General features: G+C 47.1%; 1 protein-coding gene across 1 annotated transcript; it reads right to left on the bottom strand.

The window, feature by feature from the left end:
- Positions 1-1,136: 1,136 nt before the first annotated feature.
- LOC144170030 (Golgi-associated plant pathogenesis-related protein 1-like) lies at positions 1,137-25,071 on the bottom strand. Its single transcript, XM_077699523.1, has 5 exons — positions 24,993-25,071; positions 20,167-20,225; positions 19,427-19,663; positions 4,533-4,662; positions 1,137-1,384 (listed from the first exon to the last, which is right to left on the bottom strand). The coding sequence occupies exons 1-5, from the start codon at positions 25,069-25,071 to the stop codon at positions 1,143-1,145; spliced, it is 747 nt and encodes a 248-aa protein (XP_077555649.1). The 3' UTR covers positions 1,137-1,142.

Here is a 25,071-nt window from a genome sequence, read left to right as displayed (position 1 = left end):
TGCGCCTCCGCCAAACTGGACTTCACGAGAAGCGGGCGCCACTGGCCACGTGAAAATTGACTGCTGTGTAAAAGAAGCGTTTCAAAAAACTTTACAAGTAGATGAATAGATAAATATACACGGGAACTTGAGCTGAGCAATTTAAGCGACACGAACTTCCGCTCTAAATCTAAGCTCGTCTAAATAAAGTTTATTCACTCACTCCCTCACTCCAAGGAAGTTCTCTCCCTACAACTTGTAAGATTTGTTTCGATTTGGATTTCAGCACGAGGTTTTGCATTGTCGCTTGAGTGCCATCAGAAGATTTACGCCCGAGAATGCCAGGGCTAGTGAAACTTAGTTACTGTCGGTGCCTACTTATATGCGACAACCGGCGGCAAAATTAAGGGGATCAACGGCACAATCGGCTCCATGACCTCTCAAGCCGAAAGTCGCCATTCTGAGGAATCGCACTAGTATTTCCTACTCGAACGAGGTGGGAGTCACAAAAACAAGGAAGATGGGAAATGCGACATTTTTATGTACATGTTTGATGCCGTAATTTAAACGTTGCAATAAAAATGACGAGAAAGCATTCCTTCATTTTGTCGTATATAGTAAATAGTAAGTGTACCTGTTATTACATTTCTGATTTTTTCAATGCAAGAAACTTTCTTGCACTCGCAAATTCTTAATAAGAAATGCTTACTCAGTCTTGTATGGGTTATGGAAAACGAAAACACAAGTTGTGTTCTCGCTTTCAGTAACCCATACAAGACTGAGTAAGAGCAACAAGCCGTGGTCGCGGGCGATCTGTCCCTTGAGGGCATGCTATGTAGCGAAGGAGCGATGTTGGCCCCGACCAAGTATAATTAACTGCGCTACACGTGGCCAAGGCTGAGCACCGAACAACACTGTGAGCGGTTGTGGAGCACAGCTACCCCCCCCCCCCCCCCCTACCCCCTTCACGCTTACCGTACCCTACAGGGCGTGCTCCAAGGTGCGCTCCCCTCACGAGAGGTCATCCGCCTCTGCGTAAGCCCTGTTCGGACAAGGCGGAAAAAAGCAAAAGTTGTTTATTGATTTGTTTCAAACGACAGGCGACATTTCGCTCGAGGGTGAATTTCGCATGGGCAGAGCCGTGAGGGACAGGCGCGAGCCCTTCAAGCCGTTCGAAGCAGCGGCGGCACGCAGGTTGCGAACTTTCCGACCACGTTTCCGGGCGGCCAGTAGTTGGCCACGACCAGGATTTTGTTCGTGGGACCCCTGGCTTGCGCGCAGCCCATGTGCGTCGTCTCCTTCCACACGAGCTGAGTGAAGTGTCCCACGGCGTCCAGGTCCGGTTCCGAGCCGTCCCAGCGGTAGTCCGAGATCTCACTGTACCACGATTCCACGGCCTCGCGTCCTGCGCGGTCACCCCGTGAACGCAATAGCGCTAACGTGACGGAATTAAGAACATCGTCGCGATCTTACAAAAGCAGAAAAGTACAAGTGCAGTGAAGGCCACCGTACTTGGCTCCTGGTTAATTTAAACCGCCTAGGGTTCTTTAGCGTGATCCGAAATTCGATATACTGAATGGGCATGCACTCTTATTTCCTGCCTGTCTGCATGAGGCTGCGAAACCGCGTATAATGTATCTTCACGCACACGCCTCCCTGCGGATGCCCTTATTCAACGTGATAACATATATGGGCCGGGCTTGAGCCCCACCGTGGGTAGCACGATAGGCCATCCTTTTCTGCCGGTACTAGAGAGTACGGACAAGAAAAGAAGCCACAGCCTCGTCCTCTTATACCCCACCGAGAGATCTGCTACAAAGAGGGCCTTTTTGTTTGGGAGCAGCCTTTGATTCTGTTTTCCTTGCCAGGGCAATGCTGCTGACCACCCTCGCGCAGCCATATGCCCTCCAATATGCCCATGCACTATGCCCACGCTAGACACGCGCAAGCTCGGCTCGGGCATACTTTAGGACGCGATGCAAGACTCTCGCACAATAAGCACAGTGTATCTGAAGTCGAGCATCGTTTAAATGTGCGGGGAATATACTACGGCGTTATTACATCTATCCCGAAAAAAGCGAAGGTATAACGCCGTGATACCTATCCCAACACTAGTATGATTCCTAATGAGCTACAACCTGGCCTAAGTTATTGACTAGCCGTGAATAACACTGGTAACTAACACGAGCATGCAAATGCACTCATTCGCTGGGAAGTTTCATAAGCATAGCGAAATTCAAAAGCGAGTGAAACCAATAAAAATGAGGCAAATATCCCTGTAGCCCAAACCGTCCCCTTTCCATTCGGGGTTAGGGAGGTTCTTTTGGGAATGTGAACTTTGCAAAGCCAATCCTGACCGGCGTGAAGCATGAAGCTATTGCCGGTGCAGTAAGCAGAAACTCGCAAAAGTTCAAGATAATGAATTATTATAAATTCTTCAGTCTCTTGTGGAACTCATGATTTTTGACAGTACTCTAAGGGTTCGTTACATGGCTCTTCCGATGAAGGAAAAAAAAATGGTACATTTGTGTTCGTAATATTTCAGCCGTTCTTAGTCGACCGTCTGTACGAACGAGCCAATTTTCTTTATGTGCCGGACTAGGTATATATAGTGCGCTTATATTATTTCAGAAGTCTGTGGTGTAGCGCCTTCATTGGCCACTACATATCACCTCCGTTTTATCACCATTTTTGATACATTAAGCCATAAGCACCAACAGTATCTGGCCTATATACGTCGATTCCATGGAAAAGTTCGCAAATTGTACGGCAAGTGCTTAGTAACAAATGGCAACATGCGTTGAAGCAATGCGCGAGCTCAAGCTAGACTTAGAGCTCAAGCTAGACTTAGTTTCTTTAGGGTTTTAACAATATTAGGAACAAACGAAACGAAGCCTAGGGAATTAAATGCCTATATGATGTTGGGGAACAGCCCTCCCCAAGAATCGCCCACATTGACTCAAAGGGGGGGAGGGGGGGGGGGGCAACTTGAGCAGACATTGTTGAGCCGTCCGGCACCCAGTTTACTGAGAAAGCATTAAATAGCCCATTTGCCGAAACAGCCCGCGTTGGCGTCAGCGTCAGTAATAGCAGAACAATTAAATACTAAAACCGCGTGTCTTTGGAGCGTTCCACAGCGCGAGGTGTAGCGAAATGTAGCCATCCATGCCAGTACACCGCAGATGAAGTGCGGGAGTGGAAGAACGCAGACAAGCGGTGAACAGACAGGCAGCGAAATCCATGATCGTCGTCAACTATCGCAATGCATGACGGCAAGCGAGCAGTGGCACAACGCGTAGGAGACAGATCGAAGCCTTTCGAAAGCGTTAATGCGGAAGAGGATTGCGAAGCAAATTGTCTCAACCGGAAAGATTGCTAAGCCCTTTCGAGAACGCGGGGCTGAAGCAAAGCATCTCATGCGCTCAATCGGACATAAATGCTGACGCATTCAAAATCCTTAATAAGACTTACATGTCCTCCGACATTTTATATAAGATTGCAGTATGAGATTGCAATGTAACTATAATTATTGCAATAATCTGGTTGCTGTTTTAATGCATAAACAGCTTTAGAGAAAAGCACTATTAGTCGCTTGAATGGGAGACAAGGGACAGCCATGTTAGTGGCAGCGGGGCTAGTGTTCGTACTAGTGTTCCCTTTTGAATCTATTTATAATTTGGTTTTACTGCCACCACTGTCACTGGGGCACAGTGGCAAGGGTTGAAGGACGCACGTGAAGCGAAAAATGGGCCTCTGTAGATGATGACGTAAATTGTAGAATGATACAATAGAGAGCAATTTGTCAAAGCCCTCACCCGGGATGTATACAACAGTGTCAACACTCTCCATTCGTTATCTGTTTGAATGGAACCATAAGTTCTTTGACAAACGTGCAGTCAAGTACAGCTAAGCGTAAGTCCTGTGTATTTTTGTATCCTTTCGACTTGTCAGCCTTTTCACAAGGTTAAATCTTTGTTCGCAGAACAGAAAGTTGGGTCGGCTAGCACCGATTCATGTCGTAACTTTAAACAACACTGACGGGAGCCACCAGTGGGTGTTTCTCGTCGCCATTAGCTGACCTGGACGTAGGTTGGTGACTGAGCAATAAATGTTTTCTCCCTCTCTCTCGCCGCCGTGTCCTCGTTTAAGTCGCGCTACCTGGAAAATGAAACGGGCCTCGCGAGGGGATTGCAGTTTCTGTGTACTTTCACTAACCCCATTAGCTGCTCTCTCCTCCAATAGTCCTCGACGTTACCTGGTATGCGAACAAAGACTTGTTCAGCCAATCCGTCAGCAGCATTGTTTCAAAATAAATGCTACAGAAAGAAGGGGAATGGGAGGAGGGGAGATAGACCCAGACCTGATTTTGTTTCTATGGCTCATGCAAGACAACTGAATTTGTAAATTGCTGCCAAATCTTCAGTGAGCGATAATACAGTACAAAGCTATTTTACTACATAACACGACAGAACCTTATGAGACCCAATGTTGACAGCGCCGCATTTTACGCGCATCGTTTTGTTCCTGTTTATGTCCAGGGCATTTCGCTTCACCTGTAATTTGGTGCTTAGGGTTGCTGGACCACTTGACGTAGACGTTTTCGCCATGCTCCGTGTCAGGACTGTGCTCGAAACGATCCTCCTTCGCAAGCTTTGTCGCCCATTTTTTTGCCATTTCGCAGAGCTGCGCGAACGACAAGGCAACATCAGATGCCCGTTCCCTATGCGCAATTCCATCACTTTGCATGGGTTTAAACAAACAATAGATTAACGGAACTTTCGAAAATAGTCCAGTATAACGATACAATGATATAAAACAACAATGAAACTCCGATTTCGCAATTTAGGCGACCAAAACGTCAGTCATGTGTGAATATCACGGTTCACGCACTTGCAAAAAAAAAAAAAAACAGTACAGCATTTTGTTCGCTCGGTACCTAACCAAAACAGTGACCGTGGGACATTCCATGTGAGATAGGGATTTTGTGAAGGCTTTTCTCAGGCAACGGGTTTGCTTAGCCTACTTAGTTTGCTAGTTTCGGTTGCGTGAATGTTCGGATGCCTCAGGGGATTAGGGTGTCTGTTTATCCAGGAGCCATGAGCTACGGCTTATTGTTATGCATACTCCAAAGAACGATGAAATTAATCACTTCCCCATCAGCCAGCAAATTGTTAATATTAGTTTCGAAGCAAACGTTTCAATGACATAAAATAAGTGTGTACATACGTTGCAAGCTTGAATGAGGGCGAGAATTTTTAGCTGCTGAAAAATACTAGCACAACTTCCTAGCTGACGTTGCAAGCGTCATTTGTACAACTTTATTTCTGGTGGCAAAAAACTAGTTACCTAAACCGATTACCCAACTAAACTAATTACCAATTACCAAAAAAAGCTGCACGAAGCTGTTACTCTTTAACAATTTTTTCATGAGCAGTTCACTTTTCTCAGACTTTTAACTGGCATGTTTTAAGTTTTAGGCTGATTTTATTTTTCTCCAAGATTCATCAATAACAAACCCAAAACCTCGGTCTACTGCAGCTAATGAAAGCATATCGTGTTGCATAACTTGTTTAAAAGGCGAAAAAATTGCTTGCGGGGTACCTCAATATATGTAACGCGTGCTTTGCTGTGCCGCAGTGGCATGTTTCTTGTGTTGGTCACGAAATGTCATTGCCCTGTTTCCTCAGTTACTAAGTACTTGCCTGTGTGTAAGAGTGCATTATTGCGGGCGTGTATGTGTGCATGTTGTGCGAATGGGTGTGAGTGTGTGCGTGCGTGTACATCCGAAAATTGTCCGTAATTGCCCCACAGTCCTGAGCAACGCCCAAAGGTGGGACGTCTGGACCCTGGTTGAGTCTGGGAGTTTTGAGGCACGTACATGAAAAATGTATAAAATGGTAGCCTAATACAGCTCTGCTGCAAAAATGCAAGCGTTGGGCACGAGCTTCGGCTCTACACCGTCATTTCTTTTTTGTTTGTTTTTAGGCGTTCATGCCCGACATACAGTTGCGCATGCGTGAAAATCACTAGCCACCTTTGGACTGGAGTGTGAGCAGCAAAATGTTTTCATTGCCGTCAACTAGGCAATTCGTGGTAGCCGCTCTGGTGGTGGCTTGAATACCGATACACCTCACTAAACGCCGACATTGTCTTCCGAAAGTATTCGTGCGCCGGTCGTGCATCTACGACAGAGTAACGGGACGCTAAGCACGCCCTCTATGTAGATGGTATTCACTGAGAAGTTTACCTGTCAATTTCTTCGCTTGGCAACTTTGGAAACAGCCATATCTGTGCCGCTTCGGCACAGACATGGCACAGCTTGTGCCACTGCGCCCGCATCACGCAGGAAAAAAAAAGCAGCGGCGTTAGTCGCCCACCCCGTTTCAACCCGATTTTCGGCGGTGGTGTCAACATATGTTATTGATCGCACTCACATTGAAGTCTAGGCATTAAGTTGCGTCCGGCGGGGGACAGTTTGGAACATCAAACACACGTCCTCTGCTTAGCACGGAGAAGTACGGCCATCTCGCGGAGCCCGGCGTAACCAGTGACGGCGTACACCCATGGTCTTCCACATGCATGCCACGCCAGTGAATACAACCTATACTGTGCAGGGCTAGGAGCACTGGCGTCATACGGGAGGCCACCTTCGCTTTCTTTGGGCAAAAAAAACCGGCTGTCATGAGCATTCCGAGGGAAAACTTTCTTGAGAGTAGGCTGAAGTATGTTCCATGAGAGCACGCCCTCCCAGTAGTCTAGGAAGGCTTGATCGACTGTTTCAGGCTTCTTACCCAGATAGCAGCGCTCCTCCCAAGGAAGGAATAGGTCGTTTTCCTGCATCCACGTTTTCGCCATCAATGTGCCTGAGTTCAAACTTGTCTACAGTTGCGAGCGTTAAGGCTTCCCTTGGTACTTCAAAACGTCCTTCACCAAGTACACCTCGCGAGCGGGATGAACTGTAACTACGATTGTTGTGTGGGCGATACGCTAGACACGCACAATGTAGATGTTATATGGTCCTTCATCGATCCAGGATTCTCTAGAATGATATATCGAGAAGTTTTTGCCAGCCTCTTTGCGTACGGGGCAGGATGTTGAAAAAAAACCGAAGTGTAAAGTGTAAAAGACAAAGGTGAACGGTATCTAGGACAATCACCGAAACACGATCATCACCATCATGAGGATGGCGCACTCAAAGACAATGATGAGAACGATTCACCGTATTAATGATGAAAAAACAGCTCCACGTTGTTGTTTTTTCTGGCTAAGGCGTTGCGCTGCTGAGCACGAGGTCGCGGGTTCGATTCCCGACCGCGGCGGTCGCTTTTCTGATGGAGGCGAAAAGCAAAAACGCCCGTGTGTACGAGATTTCGGCGCACGTTAAAGATCCCCAGGTGGTCAAAATTAATCCGGAGCCCTCCACTACGGCGCGCCTCATCGCCTGCGTTGCGTCGGCGCGTTAAACCCTACACCCAATCAATCAACTCAAACGTTCTTTTTTCGACACACACGCACGCACGCACACACACACACACACACACACACACATAATATTATATATATATATATATATATATATATATATATATATATATATATATATATATATATATATATATATATATATATATATATATATATATATATATATATATATATATATATATCAGTGTGTCGAACTGAAAAAAATACCGCTTCGGTGTTACGGTTCTGGTTCAGGCGAAATCATTTCGTTCCGGTTCAGTTCCGGTTCGACAAAATCACGTACCGAACCGGTTCGATGAGTTGAATTATCACTGAAATTAGAAAAAGCATTTCGTAGTTTAAAATGGCAGTCAAATCAAAATACAAACAAAAATTCAAAATGCTGCTGTTCCCCAAGGGCAGTGGCGCGATTGCCAAGCAAACTTTTAACAATTACGAGATATTAAAAAAACAGATGAAGTGGCGACGATTTACCACCTACTTTTTCGCCCAGACTTTATGTTGTCCTAGCGACTATTCATAAAGCCACCGCCAAGAGATATGACGGTGGGATATATTTTCTGCCCTTTCTTTTTTTGTTGAAATCGCAATCGTCGCTATGGAATCGCCCACCACGCTAACCTTGCAGCCTTAAATTTAGGCCTGTGTACTGGCGCGTTCAATATATACCAGCGCTTAGTGCCGATGGCGCACTTTTTTTTATATTTGTAACAAAACAGAAAAATTATACAACAGGCACATAAATACTACCAATTAATTAGATTTTTTGGTCACCCTGAATAATTTGTAGCTCTCATCTTATCGAATGTGTTAGCCACACTTTTGTTAAAAGTAAGCTTTAGTTAACGCTCAGTTCACTGCATTATTGCTCTGACCACTGCAATTCCTTTTGCGATAGCTATACCGGATGCGTGCATTACAATCAGTATGTCATCGTACCGCCTGACCCCCGGCCAGCGTTCCGTGTGCTACATTGAGGAATCTTATAAGAGATTATGCTGTTACAAAATGAAAGGGAAATTTGACGCGCGGAGCATGAGATGGGACTTTTTTGGGTAGACGCTCTTTAATTCGTCCACAGCAGTACTCCCCTCCGGAACGGGTAGCAGTAGAACAAATGTAGCGAGTTGGGCAGTGAGCTGTGCACCTTTGAAAAAAGTAGATCTGAAAGAGACAAAACTGCAGAACAAGCAGAAAAGATGATCGCTGGGCAAATGGGGTAGTGTGAGGTACCGGCCTGCCTTTCTGCACGTGTTATCTGCTTTGTTACTGTTTCTGTTTCCAAGACAAGGTCGAGGGCTGCAGTTTCTTGCCAAGGGATTAAGTGCGCACCTTAACAGTTTTCCCTGATATATCGCTTGTTATTTGTATCTGTAAAAAAACTGTACTTGTCCACTGTACTATCCTCAAAAACTGACCACGTAACTCAATTCCTTCGCATTGGTGACACGTTTGGTTGTGGAAGGCAGGGCAAAGAAAAGTATAGGGCAATATCCACGTTTTGGTGCTTTTTTTTTACTTATTCGGTTTTACTTACTTTTTATGTAATATTTTAAAGCAACGTGATTCTCCTTTTCTTTTTTGTTGTTTTCCGTGTAAACACATTTTTTATAAAAACTGGCGCAGTTGATGCCCCGTGCTATATCTCTGCTCCGAGGCGCAGCTGCAGGCCGCAGACTGGCAGACCGGCAGACTTATTTTAACCAGCTGGTGATATTAAACGTGGATCAAAATCTCGATACACGGATGTTCTCAATTCCCCGTTGCGCGATGGTTGTATGTAGCAGCGCATAAACGAACAGTTCGCAAGCTGGCCGATCAACCTTCTCGTCTTCTTTCTCGAACCGAGCACCGTCCAATGTCTCTCGTCGTCTTCATCGTTTGCCTGTATTTGGAGCGTCACGTAAAATGACCCCCCGGCGGCGAAAGCACCATCCCGGTGTTGGCTAGGAGTGGCTATCGGCAGGCGTCCGATAGGCCTTGAGGCGAGATACGTGAACAACGTCCGATGAAGGAGACGCTTGGGATGTGGAGGGCAGTAAAGGAGAAACTTCGTACGTGACATCCGTCACCTGTCGCAGCCCTGTTAAGGTCCGGTGTAACGGGGCATCAACTTTGCGAAAAGGCCAACACGGCGAAAAGGCGTCCACAGGAGCACCAGAGAGCCAGGCGAAAAAGACAGTGCGGTGCTTATCGTCATAACAGGACTTTTGAGCCACCTGGGAATCACACAACCGCGCGCGAGCGACGTTACGTGCCAGCACCACCACCAAATGTTACGTGGTGGCAAGACAAAGGACGTGAACCATCAGTTGGGCGAACGATCTATTTTCACTATTTACAAGATGTCGGCCATTAGACAGAACCGGCGCTGGCTGCGCGCCTGCCCAGCTTCTTCTTCCTCGGACGTTGCACCACGTTCCGTTGTTCGCATCCTTGTAGTCGTCTTGTAACTATATATATATATATATATATATATATATATATATATATATATATATATATATATATATATATATATATATATATACAGAAAGAAATGCCGGCAGTCTACAACGCCAAAGAAGGCATAGGGGAATGGTTAGACGATTTTTTACCGTTAGTGACGTTAAATTATTTTTATTTTATTATTAATTACGTGAGAAAGAAAGAAAGAAAAACACGCGCCCTGAGTGGGGACCGAACCCACGCCTTTCGATTAGATCTCGAATGCCTTACCAATTCGGCTATCTGGGCGACTGTGTTCTCCTTCGCTTTCTGGGGTATTTATATTTACCACAACTGTATCTGACGCTTGAGGGTGGTAGCCAGCGCCACTCAGACTACACGGGGAGAAGGGGACCTTCTTTTTAACCCCCGGGGCGTGACGCGAACGTCTACAGCCTGTCATAAGCGTGTAACTGGCGGGAAACCCTCTTATGCTACCTTGGCATCAAGGCTGCCAGAACCGAGGCCCTCGCTAAGCTTTCGCAAGATAATAGGGTTTGGAAATGAGGGGCTCGTTAGGAAATACAGAAAGAAATGCCGGCAGTCTACAACGCCAAAGAAGGCATAGGGGAATGGTTAGACGATTTTTTACCGTTAGTGACGTTAAATTATTTTTATTTTATTATTAATTACGTGAGAAAGAAAGAAAGAAAAACACGCGCCCAGAGTGGGGACCGAACCCACGCCTTTCGATTAGATCTCGAATGCCTTACCAATTCGGCTATCTGGGCGACTGTGTTCTCCTTCGCTTTCTGGGGTATTTATATTTACCACAACTGTATCTGATTAATACTGATTAATAATAAAATTAATAATAAAATCTGATTAATAATAAAATAAAAATAATTTAACGTCACTAACGGTAAAAATCGTCTAACCATTCCCCTATGCCTTCTTTGGCGTTGTAGACTGCCGGCATTTCTTTCTGTATTTCCTAACGAGCCCCTCATTTCCAAACCCTATTATCTTGCGAAAGCTTAGCGAGGGCCTCGGTTCTGGCAGCCTTGATGCCAAGGTAGCATAAGAGGGTTTCCCGCCAGTTACACGCTTATGACAGGCTGTAGACGTTCGCGTCACGCCCCGGGGGTTAAAAAGAAGGTCCCCTTCTCCCCGTGTAGTCTGAGTGGCGCTGGCTACCACCCTCAAGCGTCAGATACAGTTGTGGTAAATATAAATACCCCAGAAAGCGAAGGAGAACACAGTCGCCCAGATAGCCGAATTGGTAAGGCATTCGAGATCTAATCGAAAGGCGTGGGTTCGGTCCCCACTCTGGGCGCGTGTTTTTCTTTCTTTCTTTCTCACGTAATTAATAATAAAATAAAAATAATTTAACGTCACTAACGGTAAAAAATCGTCTAACCATTCCCCTATGCCTTCTTTGGCGTTGTAGACTGCCGGCATTTCTTTCTGTATTTCCTAACGAGCCCCTCATTTCCAAACCCTATATATATATATATATACAGAAAGATAGGTCAGCAGACTACAACGCCAAAGGGGGCATAGGGGTGTGGTTACGCTCTTTTCTTTTTCACTACGGTTAATGAAGTAAACATTTTTTTAAATATACAGAAGAAAGAAAGAAAGAAAAACACGCGTCCAGAGTGGGGACCGAACCCACGCCTTTCGATTACATGTCGAATGCCTTACCAATTCGGTTATCTGGGCGACTGTGTTCTCCTTCACTTTCTGGGCTATTTATATTTACTAGAATTGTATCTGACGCTTGAGGCTGGTAGCCAGCGCCACTCTGACTACACGGGGAGAAGGGGACCTTCTTTTCAACCCCCGGGGCGTGACTCGAACGTCTACAGCCTGTCATGAGCGGGTAACTGGCGGGAAGCCCTCTTATGCTACCTAGGCATCAAGGCTGCCAGAACCGAGACCCTCGCTAGGCTTTCGCAGAATAACATAGTAAAGAAATGAGGGGCTCGTTGAGGAAATACAGAAAGATAGGTCAGCAGTCTACAACGCCAAAGGGGGCATAGGGGTGTGGTTACGCTCTTTTCTTTTTCACTACGGTTAATGAAGTAAACATTTTTTTAAATATACAGAAGAAAGAAAGAAAGGAAAACACGCGCCCAGAGTGGGGACCGAACCCACGCCTTTCGATTACATGTCGAATGCCTTACCAATTCGGCTGGGAAAGGCGTGGGTTCGGTCCCCACTCTGGGCGCGTGTTTTTCTTTCTTTCTTTCTTCTGTATATTTAAAAAATTGTTTACTTCATTAACCGTAGTGAAAAAGAAAAGAGCGTAACCACACCTCTATGCCCCCTTTGGCGTTGTAGACTGCTGACCTGTCTTTCTGTATTTCCTCAACGAGCCCCTCATTTCCCCCTCATTTCCTTACTATATATATATATATATATATATATATATATATATATATATATATATATATATATATATATATATATATATATATATATATATATATATATATATATATATATATATATATATATATATATATAGCTAATCAGAAATTGAAATGAGGGTCTCGGTGAATTAAGACAGAATAAGTGTTGGCAGTCAAGAAAACCTCGGAAAGCAAAGGGGAGAATGTGGTAGGTCCTAGGAATAGATGAAGAATTTTTTGAGTCAGAAAGAAAGTGGTAAAATATATATATATATATATATATATATATATATATATATATATATATATATATATATATATATATATATATATATATATATATTCACATGGTCTTTATGGATGAAATGGGTCTATTTACAGCGATGTGGTCCGGGAAGAGCCAAGCGAACAGATCGGGAAGCGCCCGGCACAGTCACCACCTCAACCTCCTCTTCTACCACACCACAGTGGGCTTGATCAATCCCTTTCCATTAGAAACCCGGGAGACAATATCCTTCGTAGAAACTGTGCTGTAACACTTCCCAGGGGCGAGACGAAGCCCGCCGAGCGAGTTGAAGTGGTCGGGGTTGGCAATTAAGGCTTCAGGCGGGTGACGTGAACAACTTGAGTCTTGCGGGATCGGCGATCTTGTGACATCGCTTGAGCGATTTCATAATTCAGGTCGCTTAATTTTCGCACAACTACAAACGGCCCGGTATAGGTTGATAAAAACTTCTGGCACAAACCATGTTTGCGTAGCGGCGTCCAGAGCCAGACAAGGTCACCGGTAAAGTACGAAGCTGGTGCGTGTCGTCGGTCATATCGCGCCTTAGTCTTCGCCTGGGACGTCAGTCCGTAGTCGGGCAACGCGGCGCGCCTCTTCAGCACGACAGAGAGTCTGCGCTATAGAAACATCTTCATGGTGAGAAAAGGGTAGGATAGTGTCGAGGAAGCTACTTGGCAGTGACGTTGGTGGACGCACCGGATGCAAATGCCCTGAAGGAGGAACTGTGGGATGCTTGTAGCGCTGGCACACCTGGCATCCGGCGACGTACTGCTTCGTCGTCTTCCGAAGGCGAGGCCAGCAGAAACGTTGACGGAGTCGGTAAAGCGTGCGGGCAAAGCCAAGATGTCCTGAGGTGACGTCGTCGTGCATAGCATGCAGGACGACAGGCCGGAGGCTCTCAGGCACGACAAGCAGAAAACGAGCACCATCGCACGAATAATTCCGTCTCCAGAGCAAGCCATCTCGGACGACGAACGGTGAAGTCGACGCTTGAGACGTCTGTGCGGAGACAAAAAATGGCTCCAAGCTGCTATCTTTTTGTTGCTCTTCCTGAAACTCGAGTGCATTGGGGAGCGTGGTCAAGGTGGAAGCTAAGGAATCGGCATGGTGTTCTTCCTCAAATAGCTGCGCTTGTTGAGGCAGGCGTGACAAACAGTCAGCGTCGGTGTGGCGGCGCCCGCTCTTGTAGACAACAGCGAAATCGAATTCCTGAAGCCGTAAAGACCAGCGAGCGAGTCGACCAGAGGGGTCGCGTAGTCCGACAATCCAGCACAGGGAGTGATGGTCTGTTACAATAGTAAAATGACGTCCATAAATGTAGGGTCTGAACTTTTGAATGGCGAAAATCATCGCAAGGCATTCTAGTTCTGTCACAGAGTAATTTCGCTCTGCTTTAGAGAGGGTACGACTTGCGTAGGCGACAGCGCTATGCGCACCTCCATGCGGTTGGACCAGCACAGCCCCAACACCGATGGCGCTGGCGTCTGAGTGGATCTCAATGGGGGCCGAAGGGTCGAAGTGGCGCAACACAGGACCGGATGTCAACAAATGCTTACACTCCGTGAAAGACGAGTCACATTCGGGAGTCAACACAAAGGGCGTGTCTTTACGAAGAAGAGCTGTGAGGGGACTGGCGATCTTGGCGAAGTCTTTGATAAACCGACGAAAGTAGGAGCACACAGTCCAAGGAAGCTCCGCAGGTCCTTAAGTGATCGGGGTTTTTGAATATCACGAACCGCAGCAATCTTTCGGGAGTCAGGCCTGATTCCATTGTAGTCAACAAGGAAGACATGCACAAGCACCCGGCGCTCTCCGAAATGGCACTTCTTCGAGTTCAGGACCAGGCCAGCCTGTGCGATGCGCTGGAGAACATCATCAAGCCGCTGGTTATGCTCGTCGAACGTCCTGCCGAAAATTATGACGTCATCTAGATAACACATGCAGGCTTCCCACTTCAGGCCCCGCAGGACAGAGTCCATGAATCTTTCGAATGTTGCAGGCGCGTTACAGAGGCCGAACGGCATAGCATTAAATTCGAACAAGCCATCTGGTGTGACGAATGCTGTCTTCTCCTTGTCGTCCGGGTGCATAGGAATCTGCCAGTAGCCCGATCGAAGATCAACCGACGAAAAGTAGGAGGCAGAATGCAGACAATCGATGGCGTCGTCAATCCGTGGAAGTGGGTAGACGTCCTTCTTCGTCACATTATTAAGTCTACGGTAGTCAACGCAAAATCGCCACGTGTTGTCCTTCTTTCTGACCAGTATTACAGGGGCGGCCCATGGGCTGGTAGATTCCTGAATCACACCGTTCCGGAGCATTTCCTCAGTCTATTCATTTATAGCGCTGCGCTCAGCAGGAGACACGCGGTAAGGTTTCTGCCGGATGGGTGGTGCATCGCCGGTGTAAATTCGATGTTGCGTCCGAGACTCTGGCGGGGCAGAAGGGTATTTACCCTGCGCAAAATCAAACACCGAAGCGTGCCGAGCCAGCAATTTTTGCAATGCGTGTCGTTGCTCAGACGGCAACGATTTGTTAACCATATATATATATATATATATATATATATATATATATATATATATATATATATATATATATATATATATATATATATAGATGTCACGTAGCCAAGGACGAAGCAGTTGTTTGGAAAAGAAACAAGTTTATTGGAGCGAACTTGTGCTCCCCTAACAACTGAAAAGAATACAGAGGCGGCGAAGCAGTGGTCAACAAAGTGACGTTACGTGCGTCGGAGAGCGTCGCAGAATCGAATGCCCCGGCGTCCGCACTGCAGGCTTTTTATCTTTTGGCGCGCGTGGTTCTCGAAACGTCGATTCGCATCGAGAACATAGTAGATCCAAGAAGATTATTCTGGGCTGTTCACGTTAGATCGGAATGCTCTCCCTATCACAACAGATAACACATGCGGCACAGAAAGAAAGAATGGAACACGCGCTTCCCTTGGCGCAGAGATAACACAGACCGGCGCAGCCGGCGGTAAAAGCAAAACACAAATAAACAAACCCAATGTATGGTTCGCGGCATTATATATATATATATATATATATATATATATATATATATATAGTTTAGAAATGAGGGGCTCGTTAGGAAATACAGAAAGAAATGCCGGCAGTCTATATATATATATATATATATATATATATATAGGGAGCAGTAGAACATTGAAGATGGTAGAGAACACAAGAAAAGAAAACTTTGAACAAGGTAAAAGCACGAATGTTGCCAACGTTTCAGCAAAGAGACTTGCTTTAGTCAGGGCCCTGACGAAAGCAAGTCTCTTTGCTGAAACGTTGGCAACAATCGTGCTTTTACCTTGTTCAAAGTTTTCTTTTCTTATATATATATATATATATATATATATATATATATATATATATATATTGCAGTGAAGACGATTAGCTATCTATGCTACCCAAAAGCATCAGAGTCGTCATTACCCACAATGGGTCATGTTGGCCAGTGTGAGCAGGGTCATCATCAGCATAGACAGTCGGGAATCCACATCGTCATCGTCTACATCTACGGGGTTCGCTCAGACTGATTCGGTCTGCCTGACTGGTCTCCGGCCTGCGACCATGCGTCCCAGATTTTGTGCCGTCTACTGACCTCGCCACCCATACTTCGGCACTTCGACCCTACAGCGCCTACCGAACTTCGTACTGACGCCAGCGGAGTTGGCCTTGGGGCTGTCATTTGCTAACGTTAACCAGATTTTGACAAATATGTCGTCGCCTATGCAAGCCGCACCTTAACGAAACCAGGATCCAATGATACAGTTACCGAGAAGGAGTGCTTGGCCACCATCTGGGCGCTTGCTAAATTCCGACCATATCAGTACGGCCGCCAATTTTATGTGGTCACTGACCACCACGCCCTCTGTTGGCTGTCTTCTTTGAAGGATCCGGCAGGTTGTCTTGGGTGCTGGACGCTTCGCCTTCAAGAATATGACACACGGGTCAAATACAGGTCTTGTCAGAAGCATTCTGACGCCGACGCACTCTCCCGTTCACCTGTACCTGCTGACTTATCGGACTCCTCTGGTGACCTGTCTTCCCTTTCTGTGACTGACATGGCAGCTGAGCAACGGAAAGACCCATGGATTGTTTCCCTCATTCCCTCACTAACCAATCCTTCCCAAGCCGCAACAACACGCGCACTCCATAGGCAAGCATCTCCCTTTGCGGTGCGCGATCAGATGCTTTATCGACGCAACTACTTGGATGGCCGCAAATGGTTGCTCGTCATTCCTCGACATTAGCGGTCCGATATTTGTGCCTTGTTCCACTCTGATCCCACGTTTGGTCATGTCGGCCTAGTCAAAACCTATGAACGTTTGCGTCTTCCTTACTTTTGGTGCGGGATGTACAACTTCGTGCGAAAATACGTTCGATCCTGCCAAGATTGCCAACGCCGAAACCAGCCGGTACCCCGTCTGTGTTGTCCGCTACAGCCTTGCCCAGTGAATCCATTTGACCGTATTGGCATTGATCTGTACGGACCGTTACCATGCACAGCCGCCGGCAACAACTGGGCTATAGTTGCCATCGGCCACTTGACGCGGTAATCTGAGACCGCCGCTCAACCAGCTGCCACGGCACGGGACGTCGCCTCGTTTCTACTGCACAGTTTTATAATTCGTCACGGTGCGCCTAAGGAGCTGCTCAGTGACAGGGGACGCGTGCTTCTGTATGACATCGACTCGGAGCTTCTTAAGGAATGCAGCGTCATTCATCGAACGAGGACGGCCTATGCATCCGCAAATGAATGGCCTCACAGAGCGCTTTAACCGTACCCTCGGAAATATGTTGTCCAAGTACGTTGCGTCTGACCATGGGAACTGGGACCTTGTACTCCGTTACGTGGCGTACGCCTACAACATCGCCATCCAAGCCACGACGGGTTTTTCTCCATTTTTCCTCCTTAATGGGCGTGAGCCATCGTGCATGCTCGACACCATCCTTCCCTACCGCCCGGATGTATCTGAGTGTACGCCGGTTTCTGAGGCTGCCAAACACGCCGAAGAATGTCGCCAGTTTGCCCGTTCTTCCACCACTATAGAGCAGGAGCGACAAAAGTCTATCGCTGCTGGCGAGCACGCACCCAACTTTGTTCCCGGTTCTCTCGCGTGGCTCTGGGTACCCACCAGGACTCCTGGCCTGTGCTCCAAATTCCGGTCAAACTACCAGGGGCCGCACCACGTTGTTGAACGCGCTTCCCCTGTCAACTACGTCGCCGAGCCGCTAACGGCTTCCCAGGATCTCCGACGCCGTGGACGTGACACAGTGCATGTTGCTCGTCTGAAGCTTTACTATGACACGCTCGTCTTAACGTAACCTCGAGTCGCCAGGATGGCTACCCTCTTCTCTGGGGGTGATTGTAGTGAAGACAATTAGCTATACCCCCCAAAAGCATCAGAGTCGTCATTACCCAGAATGGGTCATGTTGGCCAGGGTGAGCAGCGTTATCATCAGCATAAAGACAGTCGGGAATCCTCATCGCCATCGTCTAGAGCTACGGGGTTCGCTCGGATTGTTTCGGTCTGCTCGTGGCTGCTTCCCTAATCTGCGCGATTCCAAACCTCTCGCCGGCAGGAAGGCCAATAAAATATCTTTCAATATATATATATATATATATATATATATATATATATATATATATATATATATAGAACGAGAGGGCTTTGAAGATGGTCACCAGATAGAAATAATACTTTGGAGAAGGTAGCGGCCTCAGACCTCTGCCTGAGGCCGCTACCTTCTCCAAAGTATTATTTCTTTATATATATATATATATATATATATATATATATATATAGCAAGGAAATGAGGGGCTCGTTGAGGAAATACAGAGAGATACGGCAGCAGTCTACAACGCCAAAGGAGGCATAGGGGTGTGGTTAGGCTCGTTTTTCTTTTGCACTAGGCATACCGAATTGGTAAGGCATTCGACATGTAATCGAAAGGCGTGGGTTCGGTCCCCACTCTGGGCGCGTGTTTTTCTTTCTTTCTTTCTTCTGTATATTAAAAAAAATGTTTACTTCATTAACCGTAGTGCAAAAGAAAAACGAGCCTAACCACACCCCTATGCCTCCTTTGGCGTTGTAGACTGCTGCCGTATCTCTCTGTATATATATATATATATATATATATATATATATATATATATATATATATATATATATATATATATATATATATATATATATATATATATATATATATATATATATATATAAACATACATTTAATGGTTTTTGCAGATCTAAGGCAGGGTAACAGTTTATTAGGCTAGTGCACATCCAGCAATCATTAAATGACGATGAGAAAATGCAGGAACCTAAATATCAGGATCTTAAAATATAAGGAACGTAGACGCAACCGTGCAGACACGGAATTTGCTTAAGATATTAATTTTTCCTTCCCACTATTTGGCGAAATAACCTGAAACTTCTGATTTGGTTGAATTGGTTAAATATTAAGATGGCGAATGAAAAGCCGTTTATGTGGACATATATTTGTGGTGGGGACTGCCATGTACGCTACGCGAACCGTGTTGTACTCCGAGTCGTTATGCACATATTGGCGCACGTAGATTCTCTACATTTCTGCACTGTTGCGTCTACGTTCCTGATATTTTGTTAGGTGCTTCCTTAAAGGCAAGAGTACGCCATGAGAGACTGCAGAGCCCATAAATACGCTTGCGTTTGAACAACAACTGGTGGGAAACTGCTCCTGCAGTGGAGGCAAGCCGATACAAAGGCACAGACACAGTGTTGGGCAACGCGTATGCGGCACCACGCACTCACTTTGGCGTCCACTACGAGCGGGGGCACGCCGTGCAGTGCGCGGTAGTAATTGTGCCAGTCGAGCGAGCTTTTCTGGAAGTCGGCTTCACTCATGGGCTGGTCGCGGGACAGCATCGTATGGCTGCCCGGGGTGATGAGCTCCTCCACGACGTCCTTGCTTCCGTCGGGCCGGTTGATAATCTTCTTGCGCAGCATAGAGCTCTGCACCGTCTTGGTCTCGACAATGCGCCGTCCATGCTGACCGCAGAAATAATAAAGAGATGTGGCGCTGGTGGCCCAACTCCTGATATCCGCTAACACAGGGCATGAACACAGCACAGCCCATATCGCCTGCAGACTACGTCGAAACTTTCCTAAATACAGCTGTCCGGTGACATTATCGCTTTCACTGCAGCTGATCCGTTACGGATAGTACGCAAACAGTCATAGAACAACTTGCATAAATCACACTGCAGTGACTTCCAAAATCAACGCCGCATGCTCCTCGCTCCGTCTACGTATTTTTTGGGTATTTTGGTGGTCAGTGTTGTTGGTGTCGTGCCTGTTAGCGGTAAAACTTCAAGTGTAGCCTCCTCATGGGCAGGAAATGTGTACCCAGTTAACGCCTATTTGAATGTGGAGCCTTCCTCCACACTACATCGAGCTGCTCTGAGTCATAGCTTGTCGAACTAAACGTTGAAGTTAAATTTGGGCCTGAAGCACCCGAAACTAAGACACTCACAAGGCGTGTGCATACTTACATCATCGTACTTCACGGTCTGTAACACTGTAGTGGTCGGGAACTGGTCGTCATCACACCCTGAAAACACGGCAAGCTTACATCAGCAGTGGTCGGGATTACCGTAGGCAGTTAGCACGGCCCTTCGCAGCTGAACTTTAAGAGCACGGACTTCGCTACTTCCACGATATATGTTTCGTTAGAACAAAGCTCGGTCACGACTGCAAATTTCGGAGGGTCTCGCCCGCAACTCGACGCGATCTTTTCCCCCTTTTTCCTAACCTCAGTCGGCAAACTGAGTTGAGGCGACCAACCCCTGAAACTGCTCACTAATAGTTGAACTACAGTAATAGCACGTTGCCAAAAGTATGGCCATAAACTGTACCAAAACAGTAATACTAATTTGCATTAGTTTCTCGAATCGTTGAGAATAAGTTTTGCTTCCTTATACGCATTGACAATAAAACAATATTAAATGAGGAGAATCAGAAATGTTGAGAATCCGTTTTGCTTCCTTATACGCATTAACAATAAAACAATATTAAATGAGGAGTTACACCTCGCACTGCATGAAATGAGGGCTACGCATTAATTTCGCACTTCCGGGCATGTGCCGAAATTTTGTAGCCATGGAAGGCGATTTATTTTACACTTCAATACGAGACGCGAGTCTTGGAATTGCCAATCTGGTGGGTTCGATTACAGGAGGCGGAGACTATTTTCGGCGACAGCAAATAGGAAGAATGACCGAGAGTGCGAGGTTTCAGCATGTATTGACATGTATAGCTTCGAATACCCTGATGAGATGGCTCTCAGGTGCGGTAAAAATATGTTAACTTTTAAAAGCCTGTTTTCGGAGAAACCGCACGTCGGCCGCATGGGGAAACAATCATCATCGTCGTCGTAACTGCCTTTATCGACTTGAAATTTTTTACTATACCTGAGTACTTCAATGTTTTGAAGGGCTGTTGATATACCCAGCGGCGTATGGCGTATGTACTGGTATATATATATATATATATATATCATCACCAGCCTATCTACGCCCACTGCAGGGCAAAGGCCTCTCCCATTATTCTCCAATTACCCCGGTCCTGTGCCAACTGTGACCAATTTATCCCCGCAAACTTCTTGATCTCATTTGCCCATCTAACATTCTACCGCCCCCTGCAACGCTTGCCTTCTCTAGAGATCCACTCTGTTACCCTTAATGACTAACGGTTATCTTGCCTTCACATTACATGCCCTACCCATGTCCATTTCTTCTTAATTACTAATATGTCCTTCACACGCGTTTGTTCCCTGTCAGTCGTTCTCAGAAGGACCGTGGTTCGAATCCCGGTGCCAGACTATTCCCATCGGATTTTTAAAAAATCCGCATATTGATGAAATTGTGGAATGGGGCTTGGGGTGCGGCCGGACCCGGGCGACCATTGCCGGTAACGCACTCCCCCCCCCCCCCCCCCCCCCCCCCCCGAGCAGGATTGGCCGTCCTGGTGTAGTAACGGCCACAACCCCCCATGAATACGCCAATATATATATATATATATATATATATATATATATATATATATATATATATATATATATATATATATATATATATATATATATATATATATATATATATATATGCGAGTATGCGCGCGTGTGCGTGAATGTGTTGAACATTCCCTCGCAGGCAGTGGCATACCAAGAGATTTCGTTCCAGCGGTGCTGACTTCCCTGTACATAGGAGGCGGATGGAGGAGGCTTATCTACAGTGCATTATACACTTTATATGCTTTCGGAATAGAACTCCGTACGCTCCATAGGGCTAGCACAACCTAAATTGTTTGCTGTTGCACACACTGACTTGCAAGAAACGACATAACGAGCAGAGAGAATTCTCCTGGCCCAGTTCACCCGAACACTCACATCACAAAATACCTGCGCACTTAAAGAAGCTGTAAACGCAACATTATGTGCAGCAAACATGACCAGTAGCGCGGCGAAGAGACCACAGAGCAATCCCCATGCGCACTAGGTAGCGCGTAACTTGAAACTATCAGTCAACGGTCGCGTGTGTGACAAAAATATACAATAAACAAGCGCACAGGCACGCATACAAACAAATCAACAAAACCGGGACTGAGTCGTAGAGGTATCGCGCTCAGCACGCTCGAAGCTGCAACGACGTTGATGATGCTGCCCACCATCCGCTTCGTTGACAGCCTTCGAAACCGAACATTACCCATAAATTAAATATTAGCGCGATCCCTACGCAGTCACTGTACAATACGGTGTGACGTTCGGATGGTGGCACCGGCCGCTGCCTGCGTGCCACTGATTCACGGAAGAGCCGACGTTGGTTGGTTGGTTGTGGTTTGCGGGAAAGGAAAAGGAAAGGGAATGCACTAAGGATACTTTTGAGTTCGGCAGGGAGCTCGCCTGCATACAACCCAGTGCGGCGAAGGGAAGTAGAGGGGGAGCGAAAGGATAAAGCAAAGAGAGAGAGAGAGAGAGAGAGAGAGAGAGAGAGAGAGAGAGAGAGAGAGAGAGAGGATAAAGAATAAGAGATAGGGCTGACAGTCCGGGCCCATCAGTCAGTCACTGCAGTCCAGGCTACAGTGGAGCGGGTGGGCGAAGACGCCATAGGAGACATTCGAAAGCGCTCCCGAATCCCGGCCGAGACCGAGACGACGATCATCCCTCGTACCGATCTACGCAGGCCAGCGAGCCAGCAGCAGAATTTTGAGTTCGCCCCCTCGGCCCTGCAGCGTGCGTGGACATACCGTGCCCCGGAACAAGAGCCCCACCTTCCCGGGCCTACAGAGCAAGCGTACCCCGTGCACCCCGGCCACAGAGCGAGAGGTCCCGTCTCCGAGGTCCAGCGCCAGCCGCCTTCCTGACCAGCTCCTACGAGTCGCATCGTCTCGCCGGGTGGGCGCGTCGGCACCAGCCCAACTTCAAACTTGTGTTGCCTCTTTTACCCTCAACTCCGAGTGGACACAATAATCCACAAAACTGCACAAAGCGATGTTCATGTAAAAAACATGAGCCTTTTCCAGGACTTGTAGGTCTTAGTAAACGCATGCTCCTGTAAGCGAAGAACCCAACGATCGAGGGGGATGGCAAATTTTTCATTGACGGCGACCAGCATAATGCGTGATTATTTCCGCTCACAAGAGCCAGGGTTGGGTCCCTCCGCCCTCCATCGGCGTAGGAAAATATCGAGGAGCATGGTGACGTTTCCCGAGAGACACTAGTGCGATCGAAAAGTGGAAGGACAAGCCACTGTCCCTTTTGCAGAGCGGCACTGGGGCTGATCTCCCCAAAAGTTGCGTGTTGTCAGAAGTGCGTTCGCTCGCGTGTTTACGATAGCCCCTTTCATCACAATCACATATGTCGTCTTTGAAAGATGAACTAACCCTGAAATTATATGAACTAACCCTGAAATTATATGTTCAGCATGTTGTAGCGTAGTGATCCTAGTGGGGGTGGATATGGTTGCGAGTTGGGCCGATCCGCGTGTAATGAAGCGCAGCAGCAGTTATGCTAGTTGTGGCGGGGCGACACTCGCTGCCCGTAGATGCAGCTTTCATAAAGGGGCCATGTGGAGAAAATACTATTTTGGTTTATTCAAAATATTTGGTGTTTTATAGTGCTCCCAGCGCTTGTCCGACAGCAAACGATGCTTTATTCACTGAGAAATTAAACATTTTAAGCCATATTTTTAATTCTACCGCTAAATCGTGTGTTTTGTAATGCCAGAGAAGACGTGTTCAGCGAAGGTACCTGAAGCGAACGTTAGTATGTTGACTAAGGCTGCTGCGAACGGCGGTGGTGAACGACTACATTGTAGTCCTTGTTTACTGTCCGCCTTCATATGTGGCGCCACAATACGACTCAGAGACCGCTGTCCGCGCTTGCTCTGTTTTTGACCTGATTTGTACCTGGCTTGCTTCTGTTACGGTTGATAGCAATCGTTCGTGGAAGACAGGAAATACTCCACGGAGGAAGAAAAAGTTAGGAGACGGCATGACGTCACGCAGCTAGCCTTCGCAAGCCCAGCTCCGTTAAAGCCGCTCCCTCCGCCGTTTCTCTTTCTCAAGCCGCCGAAGCCGGCCCAGCACGTGACCTCCATGGTTGGGTGAGCCGGCGGCGGCGGCGGTCTCCGACTCCGGCGCTTCTCTCGTGTTTGGTTGGCAGTAGCTTTTCCCCGTCCTTCCTGCATTTGTCTGCTGGGTGATCTCATGCCCGCGTGCGGGCAGGAGTGCCGCGTATGTGTGAGAGACAAAAGCCGTGGGGAAAAAGCCCGCACCCTCAGGACGCCTAACTCACCGCGACGGAAGCGACAATGTCGTTTCAAATCGCGCGCCATCAGCCGCAAAGGGTTCGCACAACATCCGACAGATGGCGACGAGTGTACTGGCCAGTAGGAAGACGCAGTGAAACATCCCCCTCGCGAGGGGCACGATCAAATGCAGAGCATTTCCGGGGGCGCACGACGTTAAGTAGTTTGAGTTACGTTAATGTTGTTGCACTTGTGGCAACTGCTGACGAGAGAGCGCTCGTCAGCAGTAATTTGAATGAGTCAACGATATAAGGCGCGTTAGTAGCGTCGCATTCTGTGTCGGCTTTGTGGCGCAGTGGGCAGAGCACTATGTACAATGCGTTCCGCCCGCAGGATCGAGGGATCGAAATCTGGCGCCCGATAGTATTTGACGTCAACGCGGGTGACATCGTGAGTTACTGAAATGCTCTGCATTTAAAAGCGAACAACCGCTAATCTTTTGCCGTTGTTGTTATCTCTTTCACACTACCTCTTCACGGCGTCAAACCAAGCGAGACTGCAAGCGGGCTCACCGGAGGGCGCTTCCCCCGGCCGTCGACATACGCAGCACCACGTCAGGGTGTTGGCGATCCGGCGCAGGAAGTCGCCCAT

The sequence above is a fragment of the Haemaphysalis longicornis genome, unplaced genomic scaffold (genome assembly GCF_048455015.1).
Source record: "Haemaphysalis longicornis isolate Haplotype H1 unplaced genomic scaffold, Haemaphysalis longicornis Haplotype H1 scaffold_1, whole genome shotgun sequence".
NCBI classification, from domain to species: domain Eukaryota; kingdom Metazoa; phylum Arthropoda; class Arachnida; order Ixodida; family Ixodidae; genus Haemaphysalis; species Haemaphysalis longicornis.
This window is presented reverse-complemented; position numbering and strand designations above follow the sequence as displayed.